The sequence below is a fragment of the Ambystoma mexicanum genome, chromosome 3p, assembly GCF_040938575.1.
Source record: "Ambystoma mexicanum isolate Mex_15411 chromosome 3p, UKY_AmexF1_1, whole genome shotgun sequence".
NCBI lineage: Eukaryota > Metazoa > Chordata > Amphibia > Caudata > Ambystomatidae > Ambystoma > Ambystoma mexicanum.
In genome coordinates this window covers 621,910,718-621,933,092 of record NC_090925.1, presented here as the reverse complement: position 1 = coordinate 621,933,092, position 22,375 = coordinate 621,910,718, and the positions used below count along the sequence as shown (strand labels likewise).

Here is a 22,375-nt window from a genome sequence, read left to right as displayed (position 1 = left end):
ACACCTGGCTAGATAAGGTCCTCTTTGCAGATGGGCGATTGGCTCAGCGTGGTGGACCTTCAGGATGCGTACATGCATATACTGATCTGGAATCCACACAGGAGATCTGTTTCTCTGTGGGAGAGGAGCACTTCCAGTTCCGGGTGCTTCCTTTTGGCCTCAGCTCGGCGTTGCGTGTCTTTATGAAGATGTCGGTGATTGCAGCATATCTTCGTCTGCAGGGTATACATGTCTATCCGTAATTGGACAATTGGCTCTTACGCAGCCCTTGCCCGTTGAAAGCCGTGTGCAATCTTCAGTCTCTCCTCCAGCTCCTTTTCCATCTCGGGCTGTCGGTGAACTGGCGAAAATCTTCCATGACGGTCTCAGGACTTGATTTTCCTGGGTTTCCGCTGGAACACGATCGACTGCAGGGTTTACCTGACTGGGGACAAAATGGCGGATCTGTTGGCCATGTGTCATATGTTTGCGCAGTTGGAGAGCATGTCGGCCTGGTGGTTCCAGAGGCTTCTGGGCCACATGGCCTTGTGTGTTTTGGCTCTACTTCTTGCTCGTCTCAAGATGAGGCAGACTCAGATGGCTCTTCGGAGTTGTTGGCGTCAGGCTGTGGATCCGGACTCCAAGTTGATATTGATTCTGGCTTCCATGAGAGCGGACCTGGAGTGGTGGTCGTCTCTCGGCAACCTGTCGGTGGGTGCGGGTTTTCAGGACCCAGCCCCGATGGTAACGGTCACGACGGACTCCTCCCTTCTGCGGTGGGGTGCGACGTTGGATCTTCTTCAGGTCTCGGACTTTTGGTCGCCTCAGGGCAAGCTCCTTCACATAAATCTGGAGCCTCTGGCGATTTTCCTAGCGCTCAAGACGTTCAGACTAGTCATTGCCAACAAAGTGGTCCGTATTCGCACGGACAATGTGGTGTCAATGTATTACATCAACCAGTAAGGAGGCACCAGGCCCCCCAACCCCCCCCCCCTCACGTGGACCTTTCCATCCAGATTTGGGAGTGGGCGGTTCGTCATGGGGTCTGGCTGGTAGCAGTACACATCCCGGGCCAGATGAATGTCACGGCAGACACCCTCAGTCGGTGGATAATGGTCTGTTACGAGTGGGAACTGAAGGCAGAGATCCTTTCATGGATTTTCCTGCGTTGGGGCACTCCTGGGTGGACCTCTTTGCAACATCGGCAAACAAGAAACTTCCTCTGTATACCTCCAGAAATGGTCTGGGAGCCTCCTCTCTGGGGGATGTGCTCGAGATTTCTTGGCACAACATGAGGGCCTATGCTTTCCTGCCTGTTTCTCATTCATCGGACGATATGCATGCTGAAGAACACGGTGAACTGTTCTCTTCTGCTCATAGCCCCGTGGAGGCCGGCCAGGTTCTGGTTCTCAGAACTTCAACACCTGTCGGGGTGTGCACCGATCAGGCTACCGGTGAGTCCCAATCTGCTTCACCAGGGGGGGCGGGGGGGGTCAACAGCTGTGGCACACCTCCCCACAATCGTTCAGCTTGGCGGCAAGGTGCTTGTCATGATTCCTGCCCCTCATGTCCCCAGCCCTCCAAGATGTCAGGCTGGAGCCAGGCCACGATCACCTACATGGCTCTCAAGGGCCTCTCCATCCCTCCAAAGACCCACTTGGAGTCAGACTTGGCGCTTGTGGCACCAGACTCACTCACTCCCATAAGATAACATTGGGAATTGGACTTGTAGTGCATTGATGGGGACAAGATGGATGCCCCCACATATTTCGGTTCCCAGAACTGCATGTGCAGTCTAGTCTTTTGGGTGTGGTTCAACCCAGAGACACGTGCGATACCTAGAGACTATTTAAGCCACGCCCAGGCTGAGCAAGATGCTTTGTGTTTTCTGCACCTGCAGCGTGACACTCAGTGTTCGGATCGGTCTCCAGTAGGCCTGCTTTTTCTTCTGCGCTCAGCTCCTGCAAGAACAAGAACACTGTTAGGAACAGCCTTACCTTGCAGCGCTTCTGACCATCATTCATCGTTTCTTCTGTTCTGCAGGCATTTTCGGCGGTGTCATTCCCATCCCGGCACGCCGCTTCCTAAGGAAAAGGGAAAAGAACAGAAAAAAGGCATTAGTAAGCATCCAGCAAATTTTCACTTATTTTTAAAGACTACGAGCTTCAAACGCTTACCTGAATCGCACCCGCTCTGGGGGAACTCTGTCTCCAGAACTTCTCATCCATCTGCAAGAGGGAAAAGACACTCCAGGTTAGCGTGGAAACATCCAGAGGCGCCGCATACCGCGCTTACTCACCGCATTTCTTCTTCATAACCGGCATCCACGCTGAAAACGTCGCTGCACCTAAAAGACACAGAAAAAGAACTCTGTTCAATACAAATACGAAAGGGTCGCATCGTGCTCTCACTCACCTTCAGCGCTACTCATCTCAGTAGCACGTCGCCATCCCCGGATGCCGGCCATCATCTAAGGAAGGAAAGAAACGAAGTTAGAGAACTGTTCAAAAAACTCGTACTTACCTGTCGGACTCTTGCCAGTGAAGTTACTAGGCAGCAACGAGCCTGCATCAATCAACGCGCCCCTTCGCTGAAAGTAGGATGGAGAGCACACTTTCCAAGAAAACAAGGCCCAGTCTCCAGTCGAGTAGACTCCGGGGAAGGGTTCGAGGTCGTAAGAGGTCAGAATAGGCTGAGGGATGTCCCTGTGAGCGTTACAGTGCCTGAGTTCAGGTCCTTGGAACATCTCAACCTGTCTGCTGATAACATGCACATTATTAAGGCAGCCAGGAAACCCTTGACAAGGTCTCAGTATAGAAGCAAATGGATTAGGTTCTGTCCTTGGTGCTGGACAAACAGCTGGACCCAAGGGCAGCTACGATTGACACTGTGTGCTTCGTATCTCACCTAGCAGAGTTGGGCATTCACGTTCTGTCATGCAGAACTTATCTTTCGGCGGTATCCGCCTACCTATCTACGGGCCAATGCTCTTACTCTGTCTAATCCAGTCATTAAGAGACATTTTGTGGGTTTGACGCGCCTTTATCCCCTGGTTCGCAAACCGCACCCGGCGTGGGATCTGAATGTGGTCCTTACGGCGTTGTGCCATAAACCGTTCAAACCAATGGCCACGGTGGACCTCAAGCACCTTTCGTGGAAAGTGTCTCTTTTTGGTTGCCGTTACTTCAGCAAGGTGTGTGAGTGAGCTCCAGGCTTTGTCGGTGGATCATCCCTTCTTGGGTTTCCACAAGGATAAGGTGGTCCTACGGACACATCCTTCTTTCCTGCGGAAGGTGGTCTCTGATTTCCATCTGAAACAGTCAATCTCCCTGCCGTTTTTTTTTTCCGAACCCTGCTTCAGAAGCGGAAAGGGTTCTGCAGTGTTTGGATGTTAGAAGGGCTCTTAAGTTCTTTCTAGACGGAACATCTGAATTAAGGAGCTCTTCTCAACTGTTGGTAACTTTTGGTAATCCACAAGGTAAACGGGCCTCTAAGGCGACTATCTCCAGATGGATCGCTGCCTGTATTACGGAGTCTTACACTGTCCAAGGACTGCAGCCTCCGAAAGGTATTCATGCACACCTGGTGCGGGGCAAGGCAGCCGCAGTTGCCTTTTTAAAAATGTCCCCTGCGAGACCATCGCAAAGGCCTCCCCATCGGCCTTTTGTAAACATTGTCTAGATCTGAGCTCCAGATTTGATGCTCAGTTTGGCCAGGCTGTGCTGAAGAACCTTTTTCAATAAGGGGTTTTCCATACACCCGTAGTTCTTGTGAGGAGTGCTTGGGAATCTCCCCTAGGTATGGAGGAAAGGGGACGGGACGTAGGAGTATAACCAGATTAATCACCGTAGTGACCACCTTACTCCTATTCCATAGTCCTTTTCCTCCATACGCCCGCCCGCCGTCCCCTCTAATAAGGTTCCTCTGTTATTGCTTAAAGGTCTCTGAACTTGCGATAGAAAAGGAGGATGCTAAGATAGGCGGGGTTACGGCCGCATGCAGTACCTTGTGTAGAAAGAGAGGAAGGGCTCCAATTTTCGCAACATTTTTGATCTTTTACAAAGTGCTGCTGTCCCACAGGATGGAGCAATGTCCCATAAGTATGGAGGAAAGGGGACTATGGACTAGGAGTAAAGTGGTCACTATGGTGAGTAACCTGGTTAGTTCCATATCAATATCCTTACCGGTTTTCTTTCCGAACCCGGTCTCTAGTTGTCAAACGAGCTTTGAAGTTTTACCTTGACAGAACAAGCAAATTGAGAAGCTCTTCACAACCCTGTCCCTTTCGGTGACCTAAAAGGGAAACCGGTTTCAAAAGCGTCTCACGCTGGATCGCTTCATACATCGCAGAGGCTTATACAATTCAAGGCCTTCAGCCCTCCAGGGGCGTTCATGCACATTTGGTCTGTGGCAAAGCGGCTGCTGTTGCCTTCCAGAAAGGCTACGTGTGATTCTCCCTCAGCCTTTTGCAGACACGTCTGTCTTGACCCAAGTTCCCGGGCTGATGCCTTAAGAACCTGTTTCAGTAAGGGAAATTTCCATCCTCCCGTTTCTTTGGTCAATGTTTGGGAATCTCTCAAAAGTATGGAGCAAAGGGGACGGGACGTAGGAGTATAACAGTTATTCACTGTAGTGACTACCTTACTCATAGTAATATTCCATATTCCCCTTTCCACCATATGCCTGCCCGCCGTCCCCTCTAAAAACAAATATCCTCTATTTTGCTAATGGTCCTTCGGCTTTGGTGATGGAAAAGGACTTTAGGGTGATGGGCGGAGCTCAGGAAGGCGGGGCTACGGTCGCGTGCAGTGGCTCGTGTAAAAATAAAAGGACAAAATGTTCCTTTTGATGCTTCAAAAGTGCTCCGGTCCCGTCCCGATGTACAGAATGTCCCAAAAGTATAGAGGAATGGGGACTATGGACTAGGAGGAAGGTACTCATTACGGTGTGTAACTTTGTCTTCTGTGAAAACAGTTTAAGTAATTACAAAGGCAGGTATGCTAATGGTACACTTGCTGCATGTGTTATGCAAGGATTGTGCACAATATGCGTAATTGGCCAACAGTAAAAGCTAATGCATTGTATGCGACTACAGCACACATAGCATTGAACACCAGCCTTGTTTCCAAGTGTTGTTCCTACATGTGATTTCCTCATTAAACTGGATCTGATACTTTACTGCAGCCAGCTCGTTGTCCATCTGACAAGAACGCATGCCAAGTTCTACCAATGTATTTTCAGGTGCCCTTGAAGGGTCAGACCCCTGACTCGATGGCACCTCCTATGAATCGGGGAGCACATTAGCATGTAGGCACTACTCCATATGTGCCCTGTGAAAACACCAGTACACTAAGGCATAACTGCAGGGGATCAAACTGTATGGGTCCGTCTAGTTGAAGACCGTAATTTCAGTGCAGTCAGAAACACAAGCGGTGTCATACTCAATGACAAGTTGACAATAGGGTTATCCTCCATCGATCTAGTGCCATAACCTGTTTCAAGATGCAGGCGTTTTTGGTAGTTGACAGCAAGTGAGTTACTTTTCACACAAGTCTATAGTTCAGTTATGACAAAGTAATTCTTCCAGTGGAAAGGGATTGAACTGGTTGGATGGTAGGAAAGTCCACCCTACCATGGATATGTAGTCCAGACAGCACATCAGACTGCATGGCGATATTTATGGACTAGATCACTTTATCCATTGGATGGAAAGAAGAGTTGCTAAAGAAGATGCATGCTGCTCACCAACAATTCACTTTGTGCATACAGGACTGGTCGCACAACTGTGCAGAGATCAGACATATTTCACTAGTAATCTGTACAGTAGCATCAAGTATAAATCAACCCAAAACTGCATAACATGACCATGTGGTCCTTTTCCCATTTGAAAATCATTGCAAATTAATTGTGGTTAGTGTCAGCCATTCCCAAGTACAGGAATGTTGTTCATAATTTGCGACTCTGATTTGAGAATTCTGGTGCTGGGGACAGCTCTGTGTAGAACGTGAAACTAGACCGATTTATCTTGCTGGCACTTTTAGTATTCCAGCGGTCATGCTGGTTGACATTATGCTATCCTTGTTCTTAGTTTTTGTTTTTGCCTTTTAGGTGTCACTTTTGCGAATGTAGGAAACAAGATTGTTTATGTATGGTGGTAGACGGCAGTACCAATGTGCCTTTGTGTTGTCATTTTTTCTACCTTTTGCGAGTTCAAGCATTGTTTGCTGGAAGGGAAACAATCCTTCAGTTGTAGTTGGGTGCCTCTGTTGTCAATTTAATGGATAGTCCCATGTATCCAGGCTTAACAAAGCAGCGTTAGCTATGGTTTTTTTTTGTGTGATCTTGTTTTGTGCTTAGTACTTTGATTATCATGTGTGGCATTGGTGGCTTCACCTAACCTGACAGCCAATACTTGCTTATCGGCGTTGCCATTCCTGGTTGATTGGTTGGATGTGCATTCCAATTACCTTTTATAACGAGTCATGATATTTATTTGTAAGTATCACTACTTCCTGGTTTTGGTTGCAGTGAGACTGTGTTCTGATGTTCGATGTCCAGCCTACAACAATGTGAGACCCTTCAGCACTCATAATATTGCAGATCTCGGGGTTTTCTCTTGATGATGTTCACAAGAAGCATCCAGTTTATGCCAAAAGCTTATGTGGCGTCTCAAGACTACTGATACTCTTGCACTTAGAATTTGGCGAAGTCTGTGCAAGGACATAAAATAATATTATACTTTTTCTAGCTACTTATGAACATTTTAAGTCTTTTTCTTTAGGGAAGCTGCCCATCTGACCTGACAATGCATTAATTAAATGTCCCATAGACCTTTTGCTAACCCTCTACCCTAGCCTTCCCAAGAAGTTGTTGCTTATTGCCGGTGTCAGATGGAAGAAGGCCTACAGCTCTTATACTGCCTAACACTGCAGATGAACGATCAGAGAAGTTTTTGCCTTGTGGAACACCATTTGGTCAACTAAAGGCCTGTTGGTTCCTGAACCACTGGACCACAACTTTAACTTATTGTTTCTTTACTGAATGAGGTTTTATGGCACAAATCGGGTTTCGAAATTGCCAGGTGCTGGAAGCTATTGTGCTCTTGTTTGTTGTCCAGAAAAGTTTGGTTAGCTTGGCACAAAATACTACCAGAAGCAATGCTGGCCCATCCAGGTCAGCTGGTGCCCTAGTAATATACCTATGCGCATTACTGTGGGTATTGGGGGAGTTGTCTGAAGTGGTGATGTGAGACATTTACACCTTCATGGCTTGTATATAAAATCGCTTTGAGCGGAGTGCATCAGCTGCTGGCTGACTGTTCTGACCGGTGGAGCCGCAGGAGCCAGAAATTCGTTTTGACTTTGGACTTTAGCAAGGATATGCAATCTATTGTGCAACTGACTAATCTCATTGTGGATTTGATAACCTCAGAACAATTGGCCCCTCAACCCGGAAACAGTATTTAACCAGCAGCCATGGTTATATCGAGCACAGTCTGCATCAGTTGAGTGCTGTTTGTGGGTCTTGGGATTGGGGGGGGTTCTGGTCTGAGTTTGGAAGCGATCTGTTAAACGCATCATGAAGGGTAGCACTGCTGGGGGAAACATTTAACCATTTGAAAACTCTGGTGAAACAGCCAATGTAAAAAATGTTGCAGGAAGCAGTCTGCCAAATGAGACCAGCGGCTGCGTTTATCCCCCCGAGACATTGAAATACTTTCATCCCAAAGGTGATATCAAATACTTTATCATCTAATGCCACTAAAAACTCATCTAAAATTACTAAATACTATTAAAAAAAAAATACAGGACGAAATGTGCATCTGGAACCAGTCTCAAAAGAGATTATGTGAGATTTGAATCAGTCTCTGCAATGTGTTGGCTCGAAGTTATTGGAAAGGGTTATGAGCCCCCACTGTCTCTTGTGATTTTATCGACTTCTCTTGGATGCAGAAGTCATCATCTGTCTGCACCAATGACAAAGAAGATATAGTCTAGGGGCATACTTTGGGACAAAGTTATTTGTGGCGATATACCAATTAGCAGTGACAACAGGATAAAAGATACATCCACAGTAGGCTTACAATCCATTGAAATGCTCACTGTGTCGCCACATATGTCCCCTGTAACGGCATCTGCACTGCTCTCGGAAACTCTGGAAATGGCTGTACCTGAGCCACTTGATGCTGATCTGTCACACTGTGTGGTGTACTGCATGAGATCAGTTGCAATGTGTGTGGTAACAGAGCTGCACCTGGCAGCAGCCTAAACGCGTGTGGTAGTTACGCTTGAAGCTGGTGAAATTGAATGTGGAACGGAGAGTGAGTGTGAGGTTGTATATACGCACACTTTACCTTCGTCCCAGGTCGGACTCCGTCTACATTGCCTGGCAATACTGTTACCAAACTTGCAGAGACACCTAGTTTTAACCACACTACACCTCCTGTTCCCGGCACTTTTATGGGTAATAACCATATTACTAATTTACATCACGAATTACATCTAACAATCAGGGAAAATATACTTTATACATCGGCCGAATACAAACAAACCTTGAACAGCTATGCAAGTTTGGTAAGCCTCACCTCAGATGCGATGTTTTGAAGTTTTTGCAAGCTAATTAACTTCAGTAGTGGACCGATGTGTAAGATTAGAAAACAAATTACACATTTGTTCTGTCCTTCATAAAAGCATAAGGAGCCATAGAAAAACGTTAAAAGGCCAAATCACAAATACAGATAGTATTGAAAGTGTTGTGTGTCATGCTTGGGAAGCTATTGATGAAGGAGCTGGTTGTGGGAATGCCGGTAAAACAACTGGAAGTAATACCAACATAGAGCAAAAATCTCCCTTCACTTTAAAAACTGCATCAGATGTGCTGAACATGGATATGGTAACCACTGATAGTACACTAACCAGACAAAAGAATTGAATATTCGGCAAAAAAAGGAGAGTACAAAGAAGTGAAAAACTATCACAGACTGTCCTCTATGGACAATCAATTAAAAGACGTACTAAGAACCCCTGTGTGATGGAGGATGATTCCAAACAACTAGAAATAGTCGCAACAGTTCAATCTACTATTACGCTTGTACTAAATAAAGCATTAAAACTAACAAAAAAAATCTAAAACGGCCTCAGAACTTAGTTCAGCACTTGTGTAGAGGTAAAATGATCCCCTCATCCATAGACGTCTCAAGGGGTAGGCAAAAGACGCACCATGTACTATAGAGTGTGGATATAGATCCGTAGGTATATGGTTGATGACACTGCAAACACTAATATAGTGGGGTTACAGGGCAGTATACATGGCATTACTAACTTGTGTAGAACACGGAAGCAAGTGAAAGACTAAGCCGCAAGTGGTGTTGAAGACTGTGTGCTGAATGACGGCCATCGCCTATTTGTGGGTTTCACTGATCTGACTAATCAGCGAATAGGAAGATAAATCGAGAGACCACCGCTACACAAACCAGTGACCTCTGCCAAGCTTTAGCACTTGTGCAAGTTACCTTTAATATCAGCAGGCAGAGGGAGCAATCCAATGATGAACATAAAATGTGCAACTAGAAATCGAGCACAACTGCGATACATATTTAAAGGATGTCCTACATCCACCATTTAATCATTCATCTGTTCTGCGAGTACTTCATAGTGTGGTCCCATTACGGGGTATAACAACTGATTATTTAAAAATTGTAGACCAGGAGGAACACACTAGAAAAGTCTCTGCTAATGTATGGTTCACTCTAGATAGCACCCTCGATTATATCGCCCAATTTGAAAGCAATCTTTATAGACTTGGTTATAGTTGTACGAATGTTCCCACCATGCCGACTAAAAGTAGACCTGTAGTGCCACACCCCAAGATAATGCAGGATAGCTACACTCAAAACAGTTCAAATGTATGCTCTGATACTGGGAATTGTATTGAAAAGAGGGGCGAGTCAGATTGACGTAAAAATGAAAGCAAAGCGATTAATAATGTAAATGAACATACTGTTAGTGAAGAGGTCTATTGGCAATGGTTACCGAACACCTTTAAACCACATTTTGCGAACCTACCTCGCTGGCAACACATACTAATGTCATGGAATATTAGGGGTTTCAATCACTTGACCGTGTAAAATGCGCTCCTAAAGTATATAGAACTTTATGATGTGGTCCTCCTGCAGGAACCATGGATGACAAACATGCGATTTTGATGACGGAAGTAATACACAAATACTAGCCATAAAGCGTCCAATTGGACGCCTAAAGGGCGGGCTCTTTATCGACCTGACAACTGTGGCGCATAATATAAATTTTGATTGCGACACAAGCAGTTCAAGCGGTCAAAATGACCCATGACATTTTAGGTGGCAAAGACATGGTTGTCATAAATATCTATAATCCATCTAACTGTTTTGTATATGCAAAATATTGCCACAGTAGAAACCCTTTCTTGCAATATACTGATCTGGATAGTAGGAGATTCCAATGCTAAAATGAGTTCCTATGTGATAGAATCTGCCCCCTCCACTTCTTTCCAACAAAACAAGCATGGAAACGCTTAGTGAAATGTTATGCTGCCATCGTTTCAGTATGCTGAATGGTTCCTGCTCTGGTGATGATGATAGAGCATATACGCAGGTAGGTGGTCTGAGTGTGTCGACAATTGACTGTTTCAAAATCGGGCTGCTCTTGAACTAGTGGATATGTCAATCTTCACTCGAGAGGAGTCAGATCACCTACCACTTTGTGTGTTAAACTCGAACAAAAGCAGCTGCGATCTTGATATGAATTGTAACATCTGTGTAAATGCTGGAGCCAACTGTATTCGGTGGAATCCCACCAATCTGGCCAATGCGAAAGCCTTGGCAGAAAGTGTAGTTGGCTCATACAGTACACGCTATCAGAATTGTACCATGAGTGACGGCTTCTCATCTATTGATGCTTTTTCAGTGCTTACCTGAAGTATAAAAAACGATCCAAAAGAAACTGATTCATAAAAGTGCATCTGAGCGTTGAAATTTGGCTGCTAAAAATAGTAATCAATATGACTATAGAATACAAATAGTAGAAAAGGCCTATGGAAAAATCGTTAAAAATGGTGTCGTAAGTGATCTAGAAATTACAAACCAGATAAAAGATCTGAAAATGGGCTACAGTAATTGGTTACAAGTCCATCAGACAAAGCGTGAAACTGTGCGTTGGCAACAGATTGCGTTCTGCGCTAGATCAGGCAACAACACTGGTATTTGGAGGGAGGTAGCGAGTACGAGGAAGAAAGATCCAACTATAATTAGTGTCTGCAGAAACACATTGGGGGCTCTAGAACCTGCTGATCCCGAGGGAAATATATCCTGCGGTAAGTGGCTGTGTAAAGCTTCAATCAACGATGTGAAGATTGAGCGATTAAACACTTCCAGGTCAGCTGGCCCCGGTGGGACATGTAACGCATTAATCAAGTCCTCACCTGTGATCTGGGCCAATGCGTTGCACATCCTTTTTGTAAACCTTGGAAAATATGCCAAACTACTTATAACCTGGACAGAGAGTAATGCATTACCAGTCTACAAAAAGCAATGCTGGAAAGATCCTGGTATCTACTGCATGCTAGCTATGCTCGATATTCCAGCTAAAATCTTTGCAAGGGTACTGCTTCATGAATTGAAAGAGTGGATCACAATTAATAACATCTTACCACCAAACTGGCTTTAGGAAAAAAGCTGCTACTCTACATAACCTCCTTACACTGATCTCAGCAGTAGAATATGCATGGTAGAGGCATCATCTACCTGTCTATGCTGCATAAATTGATTTCAGTGCAGCGTTCAATACAGTAATGCAGAACAGTTTGTGGAGAAAATTGGCAGATTGGAATTTCTCAGCTGGACTCTAAAGTATGATCATGTTCCTTTATCAGAACACAAGTGTTAGAATGCGTTTGGGCGGCCAGGGTAGCCTGTCCAACACATCTTTTCTATTGCTCTACTGCACTCTTTGGTCTCCCTGCATCTGAACTTGTTCTAAAATCTGTTTTAAATGCTGCTATCTGGGTACTCTTTCGTCTGACTCTGCGTGAATCCATACCATCTGCTCTCCATACTCGGGGGTGGCTTACTTTTCACGCACAGCTTAAATTTAATTGTTTTTGTTTGATATTCAAATCTCTTTATGCTCTTACTCCCAATTATCTTTCTTCACTGGTCCCATTCTACAGTCCTTCTCGCTCTTTGTTTGAATACCCAGTTTCGACTGGCAGTTCCAGCCCCTGCCTGAGCACAATCACGTTTTCGTACACTTTCGCACCTTGCTCCCTTGCACTGGAATCTTCTTCCTGTTTCTTTACGTTGTATCATCTCTTACTCTTTATTTTTCGCAAAGCATTGAAATTACATCTGACCCATCAGAGCTGATTCTGTGCATCTGTCAGTTTTCAGTTAATTTTTGTACTGTTTTTATAAATTTGCCATGTAAAGTGCTTTGGATTAAGGTGCTATATAAATACCAAATACATAAAAATACAAGAGGGGAGACCAGCCAGGATGTATCCTAGTTGTCACTTTTTTATCTGTACCTAGCTGATCTTTGTCAAGAGTTTGTATTCCGGAAGCCTGCCCTGTAACATTTGGAGCATTAATGATGGGTTGGTTAGGATATGCTGACAATCTACTTTTATTAGATCACACACCAAAGGGACTCCAGTGTATGCTTGATGCATTAGGAAGTTATGCGAGTATGAATGGACTGCGCATAAAAATCAGCAAAACACAATGGTATTTTGTAAAGCTAAGCATGCTTGCCCTAAATGTATATGGAAGATCTATCCGGAACCCATTGAAATTTTAAACCGCTCCAAATATCTAGGAGTACTTATAGATGATAAACCCACTGTCAAACATGCTCAACTGCATGGGGGGGTTGCATATGCTGTAAGTACATTAATTGGCAGACAAGGTGGCTGGTCCACCTAAATAATACTGATGATGTACGTTTCCAAAATTGTTCCCTGAATGCTCTATGGAGTAGGAGCATGGGGTGACTACTTATTGCTACTGGGGAAACTGGAAGCAAAGATTTTAAGGTTGCTCTTTAGAATGCTGCAAAATCTGCCCATAGACTATCTGCAAATGGAGTTTGGGCAAAAAATAATTCTCGTCGACTAACTGTAGGATGCGTAATTAAGAATAAAAATAGCACAATTATAGCTGATGTCTTTAATGCATTCCTGAGACTAGACAACTTTGAACAATTTGGCACCTTGGGAAGACTGATGGCCAAGGATAAGACCTGGGAATTGGGGTTTGCACAACCTGAAAAGGGAGATCAGTGATTGGCAATCAAAAAATATAGAGTAAATGTCATTAGTTGCTAGCCGAATGATCTGTATCACTACTATATACAACAGCCGGACATTTTGTTCATTGTTGGCTGGCCAGCAGTTGGGTACCGGGCTACATTGTAGCATACCCTAATGGTTCTAAAGCATGTCAATATCGGTTATTAAAATTCAATGTTACCAGTCTCCTTGATGTTCGTGTCCCCAAAACTTGGTTATCTGGAGAAGACCGAATGTGTATTTTGTGTTTGCTCTGAGACCGAGCCCATAGATACAGCATGTCTTATTTCACTGTAAAAGTTTAAATGAAATACGGAGAAACTATTTTAAATCATTTGATATGTTAAATTGTGATGTAATAAGTAAATGGGACATGCTAATAGACGGAAATATTAATTTTATATACCCTATGGTCCAGTTTTATATGCGATGTGTAGAAATTCTGGATGAATTATTACAAGGATTGTTTTAACTAATGATTGTTTTATTAACATGTTGGAATGAATTGATGTTTTTTATAGTTTTAATTTGTGATGACTATATACAAAGCCTGCTTGGCTATAAGTATATAATAATAAAATACAAATAAAAATTGCTTAAGTTTATGACATGCCTCCACTGCAGAAGTTAGATTTGCAACTATTTTGGATACCCAGGAGATGCTTTTAGGTCCTGCTCAGCAAATACTAATTTAGATCCCTGAAATGGTTTGCTTGCTCAAGCAACCGGATTGAGGGCAGAGGAAGGCATTTATAGTAGTGGCATAGGCCCAAAAGTAAAACATTCAGCAATTTTCAGGTTGCATTTCCTTAACGTACTGTTTATTTTTTATTTATTTTGTAGTCGCTTTAGGTCGCAATCAACCTTTGAAGAAGGAGAAGCCAAAGTGGAAGAGTGACTATCCGATGACAGACGGGCAGTTGCGCAGTAAGAGGGATGAGTTTTGGGACACTGCACCGGCCTTTGAGGGTCGTAAGGAGATCTGGGACGCGCTCCGAGCTGCCGCCCATGCATTTGAAAGCAACGATCATGAGTTGGCCCAGGCCATCCTGGACGGCGCAAACATCACACTGCCACATGGTAAGGGTGCTGCGGTGTCTCCTTAAAGGGCCTGCAGGACCATGCAACATGCGGGCATGGGTGCAGTTATAGGAATGCATACCAAAAAACTGTAAATCTCAAACCCCTTTGGCTGTGGCTTTTGCCAAGTGTTTGCGCTGTTATGTTGAGTGTATTTGATTTGTTTACTTGTAGGTGATGTTAGTATAGACAATTCACGTTTGTGGTTCCAATGCATTGTATAATGTGTGGTTTTGGGCAAACAGCTTTTCATTCTTACATGTTGCCCTTGTCGAAACGTCTGTGGCATACAAGAATATGACATTTCATGAAGACTTTAATGAAATAGGTGAAAAAGCAGAGATTTGTAGCTGAGGCAGCCAAGATGAAAAAAGATGGGAGAAATAGAAGTGATGCCGAGAGAAGGGAGAGAAAGAGATTGGTGAGATGCACCTTTCATCCCCTTAATTCCGCCACAACATAATCCTCATACTTTTGTTTTATTGTGAGAATATGGATGTCAGATGAGCATTAGATTGTCACATCTGAAATATCGTCTTGTTCAATTGCTGACGAATAACTCTTGGTATGGATATTTTATTTCTATTGCGCTCCTACACAAGTGTTTCAGAGTGCGACAAGGCAAGGGAGGGGAACAGGGGAGAACAAAACAACGATCCTACTAGGCCCAGTGACATTGAGAACGCGGAAGTGCATGCAAGAGGGGGAGGGGAAAAGTGCACGGAAGGGGGGAGAAGTGGAAAGTGCAGAGCAAAGGAGAAACAGATAAATAATAAAGGCAATAAAAAGTGGTAGTGCAGCCAGCAAGTGGCAATTGCTGTGTTTAAGGCAGCAGACAGGGTAGCTCTGATAAGTGCAGGAAGAAAAAAGGGGGTGGGGGCTGTATGGGTGCAGATACCAGTGCAAGGGGTGGCCCGGAGGCAGTGCGGGAGGGTGGCAGGGTGAGCAGGTACCTGGGCCCAGTGGACAGATGGTGGCCATGTTAACAGTGCCAAGAGAGAACAGATCAGTAGTGGAGAGGGGGAGCGAAGGCAGAAGCAAAGAGGAAGGTCTTGAGGTTCTTCCGGAACCGGAGATGGATATCCTCAAGTTTTAGCGTGTCAGGGAGGCTGTTCCAGAGGGAGGCCCCAGCTGACAACGGAAATCTACCCCCAGCTTGTTTCTTGGAAAAACGACTGACCCTGAAGGAGTTGGAGGTAGAAGAGCGAAGAGCTCGAGAGGGGAGGTATTTGCGGAGGGGATAGCTCAAGGTATTTTAGACCAGGGCCCCAGAACGCCTTGTGGACAGTGCAGAGGGTTTTGAATGTAATCCTTGCATCCACTGGGAGCCAATGGAGAGATTTCAGAGCTGGAGAGATATGATCCCAGGGCTTGAGGCCAAGGACAAGTCTCGCAGTTCTGTTCTAGATTAGTTGCAGAGGGCAGAGAGTAGAGGCAGGTAGATTTAAAAAGAGGCTGTTAAAATAGTCCTAGAGAGAACCGGAGCTTGAGCAGTGAGCTTCCGGGGGAAGGAGAGGAAAGGCAGAGCACCTCCTGAGGTGGTGTAGTAGGAAGTTTGACTTTTTAGAGACATCAGAGATCGGTTGTTCAACTCGATCACAAAACTGTGGGTTAATGAAAAAAAAAATGCACCACATGCTCTGAGATTACAGCCAGAAAGTTTGGATATGTTAAATGCTAGTTACTTGTGTGGGTCTGCACAGGGTCATTATATACTTGTAACATTGCTTGCAATGAGAAGACTGATGTCTTATTTGAAAAGCTGCTCAATTAACATCTACTGATGCCTACATTTTATGGCCAGGTTACTTTATAATCATGGCTGTCTCCTAAATATTCTCAGCACTTATTTCACAGACCTGGACGTAAGTTCATGATGCTTGCTTAGCAAGCAGATCAAGTTGGGACAACCGGTGTCACGTAAGAGTGGTGGTGGTGCAGCTATCGTAACAAAATAAGCCATACACACTGTAGTAAAAAAAAAACAGAATTGCAAAAGCCATGCTTCTAATTCTAAATTTTACTTTTTTATTTAATTGCCCTAGAATCGCTGCTTGCTTTCCCCGAATGTTTGAAACTCCCTTTCATTTTAAATAGAGGCCCGATTTTTAAAGTGCTGTGTGGCCCATACAGGCTCTACTGCTACAACCGTTTGCCACTGGTCCGTCATCCCTGTCCCCTGATTCGGACTTTTGGAGAAAAACGATGTGTTCATGCGTTACTGACTTATCCCCTACAGGCCGAAGGCCCAAACATGTCTGGGTTGCTTGTGGTCTAATGCAGAAGGGATGTGACTTAACAGTTCAGGCTGGACTTCCCCGTTTGGGTGGCTCCAAGACTGATTTTGCACATGGTCTTTCTGCTTCTGTAATGGCAGGCTGAAAAACAATGTTCTGGAGGGTTAGGCAGAGCAATTGCAGTTCATAACATTTTAGCCATCCATGTTCTGTTCCCGCAGGCTGTCATGATTTATCCGACCCTAGTGTAAAGTCAATACTCATACGACCTGTCCCCTTTCTTCCATACTTATGGGACATTCTGTCCTGTGGGACGGGACCGAAGCACTTTGTAAAAAGCATCACATTTTTCAAAAATATGTCGTCCTCTTTTACACGGGGTGCCACACGTGGCAGTAACCCCGCCCTCCTTAGCTCCCCCCACGCATCACCCATCAGTCCTGTTCTCCGCGCGGTCGGGACTGGATGCACTTGCATCTTTGGAAGATTTTTTCCTTTGTGTTCTTCTCTCCTGCTCCGGTTTGGCGGTCGTGTAGTTGTCAGTCTATGCCGGTTCATTTAGAATTGCCTTCTTTTTCTTCTTGCGAGCGACGCTTCACTAGGGCGGATCCCCATCCTCTTTGTTTAGAGTGTTTGGGTCCAGATCATCGGTGGGACTCGTGTTACTACTGCAATTCCCTTTCGGTCCGGGCACTTCAATGTCGTTTGGAGCGATGGGAGGAGATGTTTCCACACGTTCCTCCTCCGGAGTTGTTTAGTTTTTAGGGCCCCCTGGCCGGGGGACTCCTTCCTGGGGTCTTCCCGGTCTGGGAGGGGCTTCATAAGCTCTATTACCAGGGTTTCCCCTGAGGTGCCTTCCAGGCCTAAAAAAGGTACCGAGTTTTCTCCAAGGGCTTCCGTAAGGGGCCTGCCAGCACCGAATTGCAATCCGAGGCCCCTCCTGTGGGTGCTAATCGACGGCTCAGTTCTACTGAGGCGGTGGGTACCAGAGCTTGCTTTGAGGTCTCCTTGGCTGGAGCTTCCCTTACAGACACCAGGGCTTGCCCTGAGGCCTCTGTAGAGGATTTCTGTACCGAACCAAGGTTCGAGGCCCCTCTTGAGGGAGCGGTTACCAGGCTATGTTCCGAGGTTCCTCTGTCGGTCACCTTAGCCTCAGAAAGAACTGAGAGACCTGTCAAGGTCTTGTCTGTGAGGTGGCTTCCTCAACGTTCCTGTCTTTGCAGTGATACCGGTTCTGTTGAGGGGGCACAGAGTGAGGTCGCTGACCATAATTCCTGTTACCGGCTCTGCCGAGGTTCCTCTTCTAGAGGCTAATTTGGCTAATAGTATATATCAGAAATATCCTAGGCCACACAGTACCGGCTCTGTCGAGGTTCCTTGTGTCAAGGCTAAAGTCAAGGCCGCTGACCTGTCTGGGGTGACCCCTCCCTCACTTACACATGTGACGCAGTTCTTCTCGGAGCTCAGACGCTGACCAAATGGTGCCCGTTCCCACGCCAACTACAGTGGCCATTTTGGATTTCTCCCTTACATCTAAGCCATCAGCGTCTGGTGCTGGGAGCGTGTTTTCAGATGAACATCGACTTCCTGGTGCGAATCCTTTTCGTCCAGTTTGACTGGAATGCCTGGATGCCATTACCGCACAGTCTCGCTGCCTGCTACATCTGCCCCTTTGATCTATGTTGATCCGACTAGAGGAGGCCCTTCTTGGCAGCCCTCTTCATTACGGCTTTGGAATTACCCCTCTCATGAGCGGCCTCTCCCATCTCCAATGCCTAAGCATTCGGCGGAAGATGCCTTTTTCTGAAAATTTCAGAGGCTCATGCACTCTGACCCCATGAAGGATTATTTCAGAGGTCTTTTTAGGGAAATCTGCCCTCCAGTACCTACTCCTGTGCCGACTGTTCCAGTCGTAGCGCTAGTTGTCCCGGCAGCTGTTCCACCTCTACCAATTTGCCCACCACCAGCCCTTCTGCCCCTGCCACCCTTGTCTCCAATAGACAAATCTTCGGCAGAGCTAGATGTGATGCAGGTCGATCCAGACGTGTCGGATGATACACAGGGGGGTGGGGGAAATCAGGATAGCGAGGACCAGCCCCTCTGTTGGACCGTTCCATGACCGGGTTCTAGACATCTCTTCTGGATGAACCAGTACATGAGGCACCCGCTATCCAAGAGGGGGGTGCTTTCTGGGGCGTTCACCTTGTCTCCTCAGGAGCGTACCGGCTTGTTCCTCCAGAGGGACATTTTGGCCGAGGTCCGCAAGGTCTTGGATAAACCACGCTCTGGATTTTATGTTGACAAGAGGATTGACGCTAGTTCTAGGCTTCACACTTCGGAAGAGGTATCCTTAGCATCTTGCCCGCTCCCTTGCTCCACAGTGGTTGCTGCTGCCACGTTACAATCCAGACCAGCTTCCGCGGCTTCTACAGCAGCAGGCCAGGTTCTGGCCAAGGAGGACAAGTTGCTTGATTCCTTGGGGAGAAAGATGTCTGCTAATTCGGTCCTGCAGTTGCGCCAGGCGAATGCAGAGCTCAGGTTAGCGGCAGTGAATAGGAAATTGTGGTAAGGTCGATCTAAATTTGAGGAGTTCATTCCTTCAGACAAGCTGGATGATTTTAAGGGTTGCTTGTCGGATGCCAGAGTTCTGGCACAGGATAATGCTTGAGGCCGCGGCTCATCATGTTCACCTCGGCTCGGGCCTCGTGCTTGGTGTTGAAACCTCTCATCAGGCTTGGCTTCAAGCCACAAAGTTCTCTAAGGAGGTCCAGGATAAGGTTCTGGATTTGCCTTTTGATGGCAAAGAACTGTTCCATTGTTCAACAGATGTGGAGTTGACTAAGACTAAAGACAGCACTCAAACAGCAAAGTCCCTGTCCATGTTGGGGAAGCCGCTGTTCAAAGCTCGAACGTCATTTCTGCCTCGGTCCTCCTGGATTTCGGGGGTTTCTGGATCAGAGGACACAGAGGGTCGATCCTCCATCTGGGAACTCTCGTCGGAAACAACAGTGAGGCTGATTTTTCTTTTTTTTTTTTCGTTTCTTCTATTTACGAAGATGTCAGACATCGCAGCTTTTCTTCGGCTACAGGGTATCGATGTGTATCTGTATTTGGACGGCTGGCTGTTGCTCAGTCCTTTTCCACTGAAAGCCTCGAGCAACCTTCAGTCACTCCTCCAGCTCCTGCTCCACCTTGGGCTGTTGGTGAACTGGTGTAAATCCTCCATGACGGTCTCTCAGGACTTGATTTTCCTGGGATTTCGTTGGAACACGATCAATTGCAGAGTGTACCTGACTAGGGACAGAATGGCGGATCTGTTGGCCATGTGTCAGGTGTTTATGCAGTCGGAGAGCATGTCAGCCTGGTGGTTCCAGAGGCTTCTGAGCCTCATGGCTTCTTGCATGCTGGCTCTTCCTCTTGCTCGTCTCAAGATGAGGACGCAGATGGCTCTTCGGAGCTCCTGGCTTCAAGCAGTGGATCCAGATTCCAAAATAATACTGGTTCCACCTTTCATGAGGACAGACCTCTTGTGGTGGTTGTCTCAGAAATCTGTCGGTGGGTGCTCCTTTCCAGGACCCTTGCCCACTATTGACTGTCACGACGGATTCCTCCCTTCTGGGTTGGGGTGCGACGTTGATCATCTCCAGGTTTTCGATCTTTGGTCACCACAGGACAGACAGCTTCATATAAATTGCTTTGAGCTCATGGCGATATTCCTGGTGCTGAAAGCGTTCAAATCAGGCCTCGTCAAAAAGGTGGTCCGTGTCTGCATGGACAACCCGGTGTCCATGTTCTATATCAACAAACGGGGGGTACCAGGTCTCCTCCTCTTGTGGATCTTGCCATTCAGATTTGGGAATGGGCCATTGAGCATGGAATCTGGCTGGTTGCAGTTCACATCCCAGGCCAGCTGTTTGTCACTGCAGATGCCCTCAGCCGATGAGCAGTAGTCAGCTATGAGTGGGAACTGAACATGGAGATCCTCTTGGATATTTTTCGCTGTTGGGGCACTCCAGAAGTGGACCTCTTTGCGACATCGACAAACGGGAAGCTTCCTCCGTATGCCTCCAGGAACGGGCTCGGTGCCTCCTCTCTGAGAGATGCTCTCGAAATTCCATGGCACAACACAAGGGCCTATGCTTTTCCGCCCCTTCCTCTGATCCATCGGGCGCTTTGCAAGCTAAGGAACACAGTGAATTGCTCTCTCCTGTTCATAGCCCCTTGGTGGCCGGCCAGGTTTTGGTTTTCGGAGCTTCAGCATCTATCGGTGTACCCGCCGCTCAAGCTTCCGCTGGTTCCCGATCTGCTTCACCAGAGCGATCAGCAGTTGTGGCACCCCTGCCCACAATCATTCAGCTTGGCGGCCTGGTGCCCGAGTTCAGATCTTTAGAGTGTTTCAATTTGTCTGCGGATAACATCCGCATTATGCAGGCGGCCAGGAAGCCTTTGACAAGATCTCAGTATAGGAGTAAATGGCTACGGTTCTGCCACTGGTGTTTAGCTAGGCAGCTGGACCTCAGGGAGGCCACTATCGACATGGTCCTGTCTTTTGTCTCACAACTGGCAGAATCGGGCATTCATGTCTTTGTCTTGCAGGACTTAATTGTCGGCTGTCCACTGACGAGTACTCTTTTTCACTGACTAATCCGGTCATTAAAAGACACTTTGCGGGACTATTACATCTTTACCCTCCTGTTCGCAACCTGCATCCAAGGTGGGATGTGAATGTGGTCCTTACAGCCTTTTGTCATGAGCCTTTTGAGCCCATGGCTACTGTCGATTTTAAGTAACTTTCGTGGAAAGTGTCCTTTTTCATTGCTGTGACTTCAGCAAGGCGTGTAAGTGAGCTTCAGGCCTTTTCGGTAGAGCATCCATTCCTTACTTTTCATAAGGATAAGGTTGTCCTGCGGACGAATCCCTCCTTTCTTCCGAAGGTGGTCTCTGATTTTCATTTGAATCAGTCATTTTCATTGCCTCTCTTCTTTCCAGACCCGGGTTCTGCACTGCCCGGATGTTAGAAGAGCCCTTAAGTTCTATCTGGACAGAACATCTGAGCTTAGGAACTCTTTGCAGCTTTTTGTGACCTTCAGAAATCCGCAGGGAAAGCCGGCCTCGAAAGCAACATCTCCTGATGGATTGCTGCCTGTATTTCTGAGGCGTATTCCCTTCAGGGTCTTCGGGCCCCAAAAGGGAATTCATGCTCATCTTGTGCTGGGCAAGGCGGCTGCCATTGCCTTCCAAAAATGTTCCCTGGGAGACAATCGCGAAAGCGGCTACGTGGGCCTCCCCATTGGCTTTTTGTAAACATTACTGTCTGGACCTGAGCTCCAGGGCTGATGCTCAGTTCAGTCAAGCTGTGCTTAGGAACCTGTTTCAATAAGGAGTTTGCATCCACCCGTAATTCCTGTGAGGAGTGCTTGGGAATCTCCCATAAGTATGCAGGAAAGGGGACGGGACGTAGGAGTATAATAAAGTTACTCACCGTAGTGACCATCTTAGTCCTAGTCCCCTTTTCTCCATACGCCCGCCGTCCCCTCTAATAAGTTTCCTCTGTTATTGCTTAACGATCTCTGACCTGGCGATGGAAAATGACTGATGGGTGATGCGCTGGACGGAGCTAAGGAGGGTGGGGTTACCGCCATGTGCGGTACCCCCCATAAAAGAGAAGGACACATTTTTTAAAACGTTATGCTTTTTACAAGGTGCTCCAGTCCCATCACACAGGATGGAATGTCCCATAAGTATGGAGTACTGTA

At 46.3% G+C, this 22,375-nt stretch overlaps 1 protein-coding gene across 2 annotated transcripts in view; it reads left to right on the top strand.

Moving 5' to 3' along the window:
- The window catches only part of UBTD2 (ubiquitin domain containing 2), a 378,905-nt gene that overhangs the window by 171,655 nt on the left and 184,875 nt on the right, over nucleotides 1–22,375 (top strand). For both annotated transcript variants that reach the window (XM_069651383.1, XM_069651384.1), the window contains one exon: nucleotides 14,146–14,382. In XM_069651383.1, coding sequence (XP_069507484.1) covers nucleotides 14,146–14,382 — 237 coding nt within the window. The remainder of the gene's footprint in view (nucleotides 1–14,145; nucleotides 14,383–22,375) is intronic.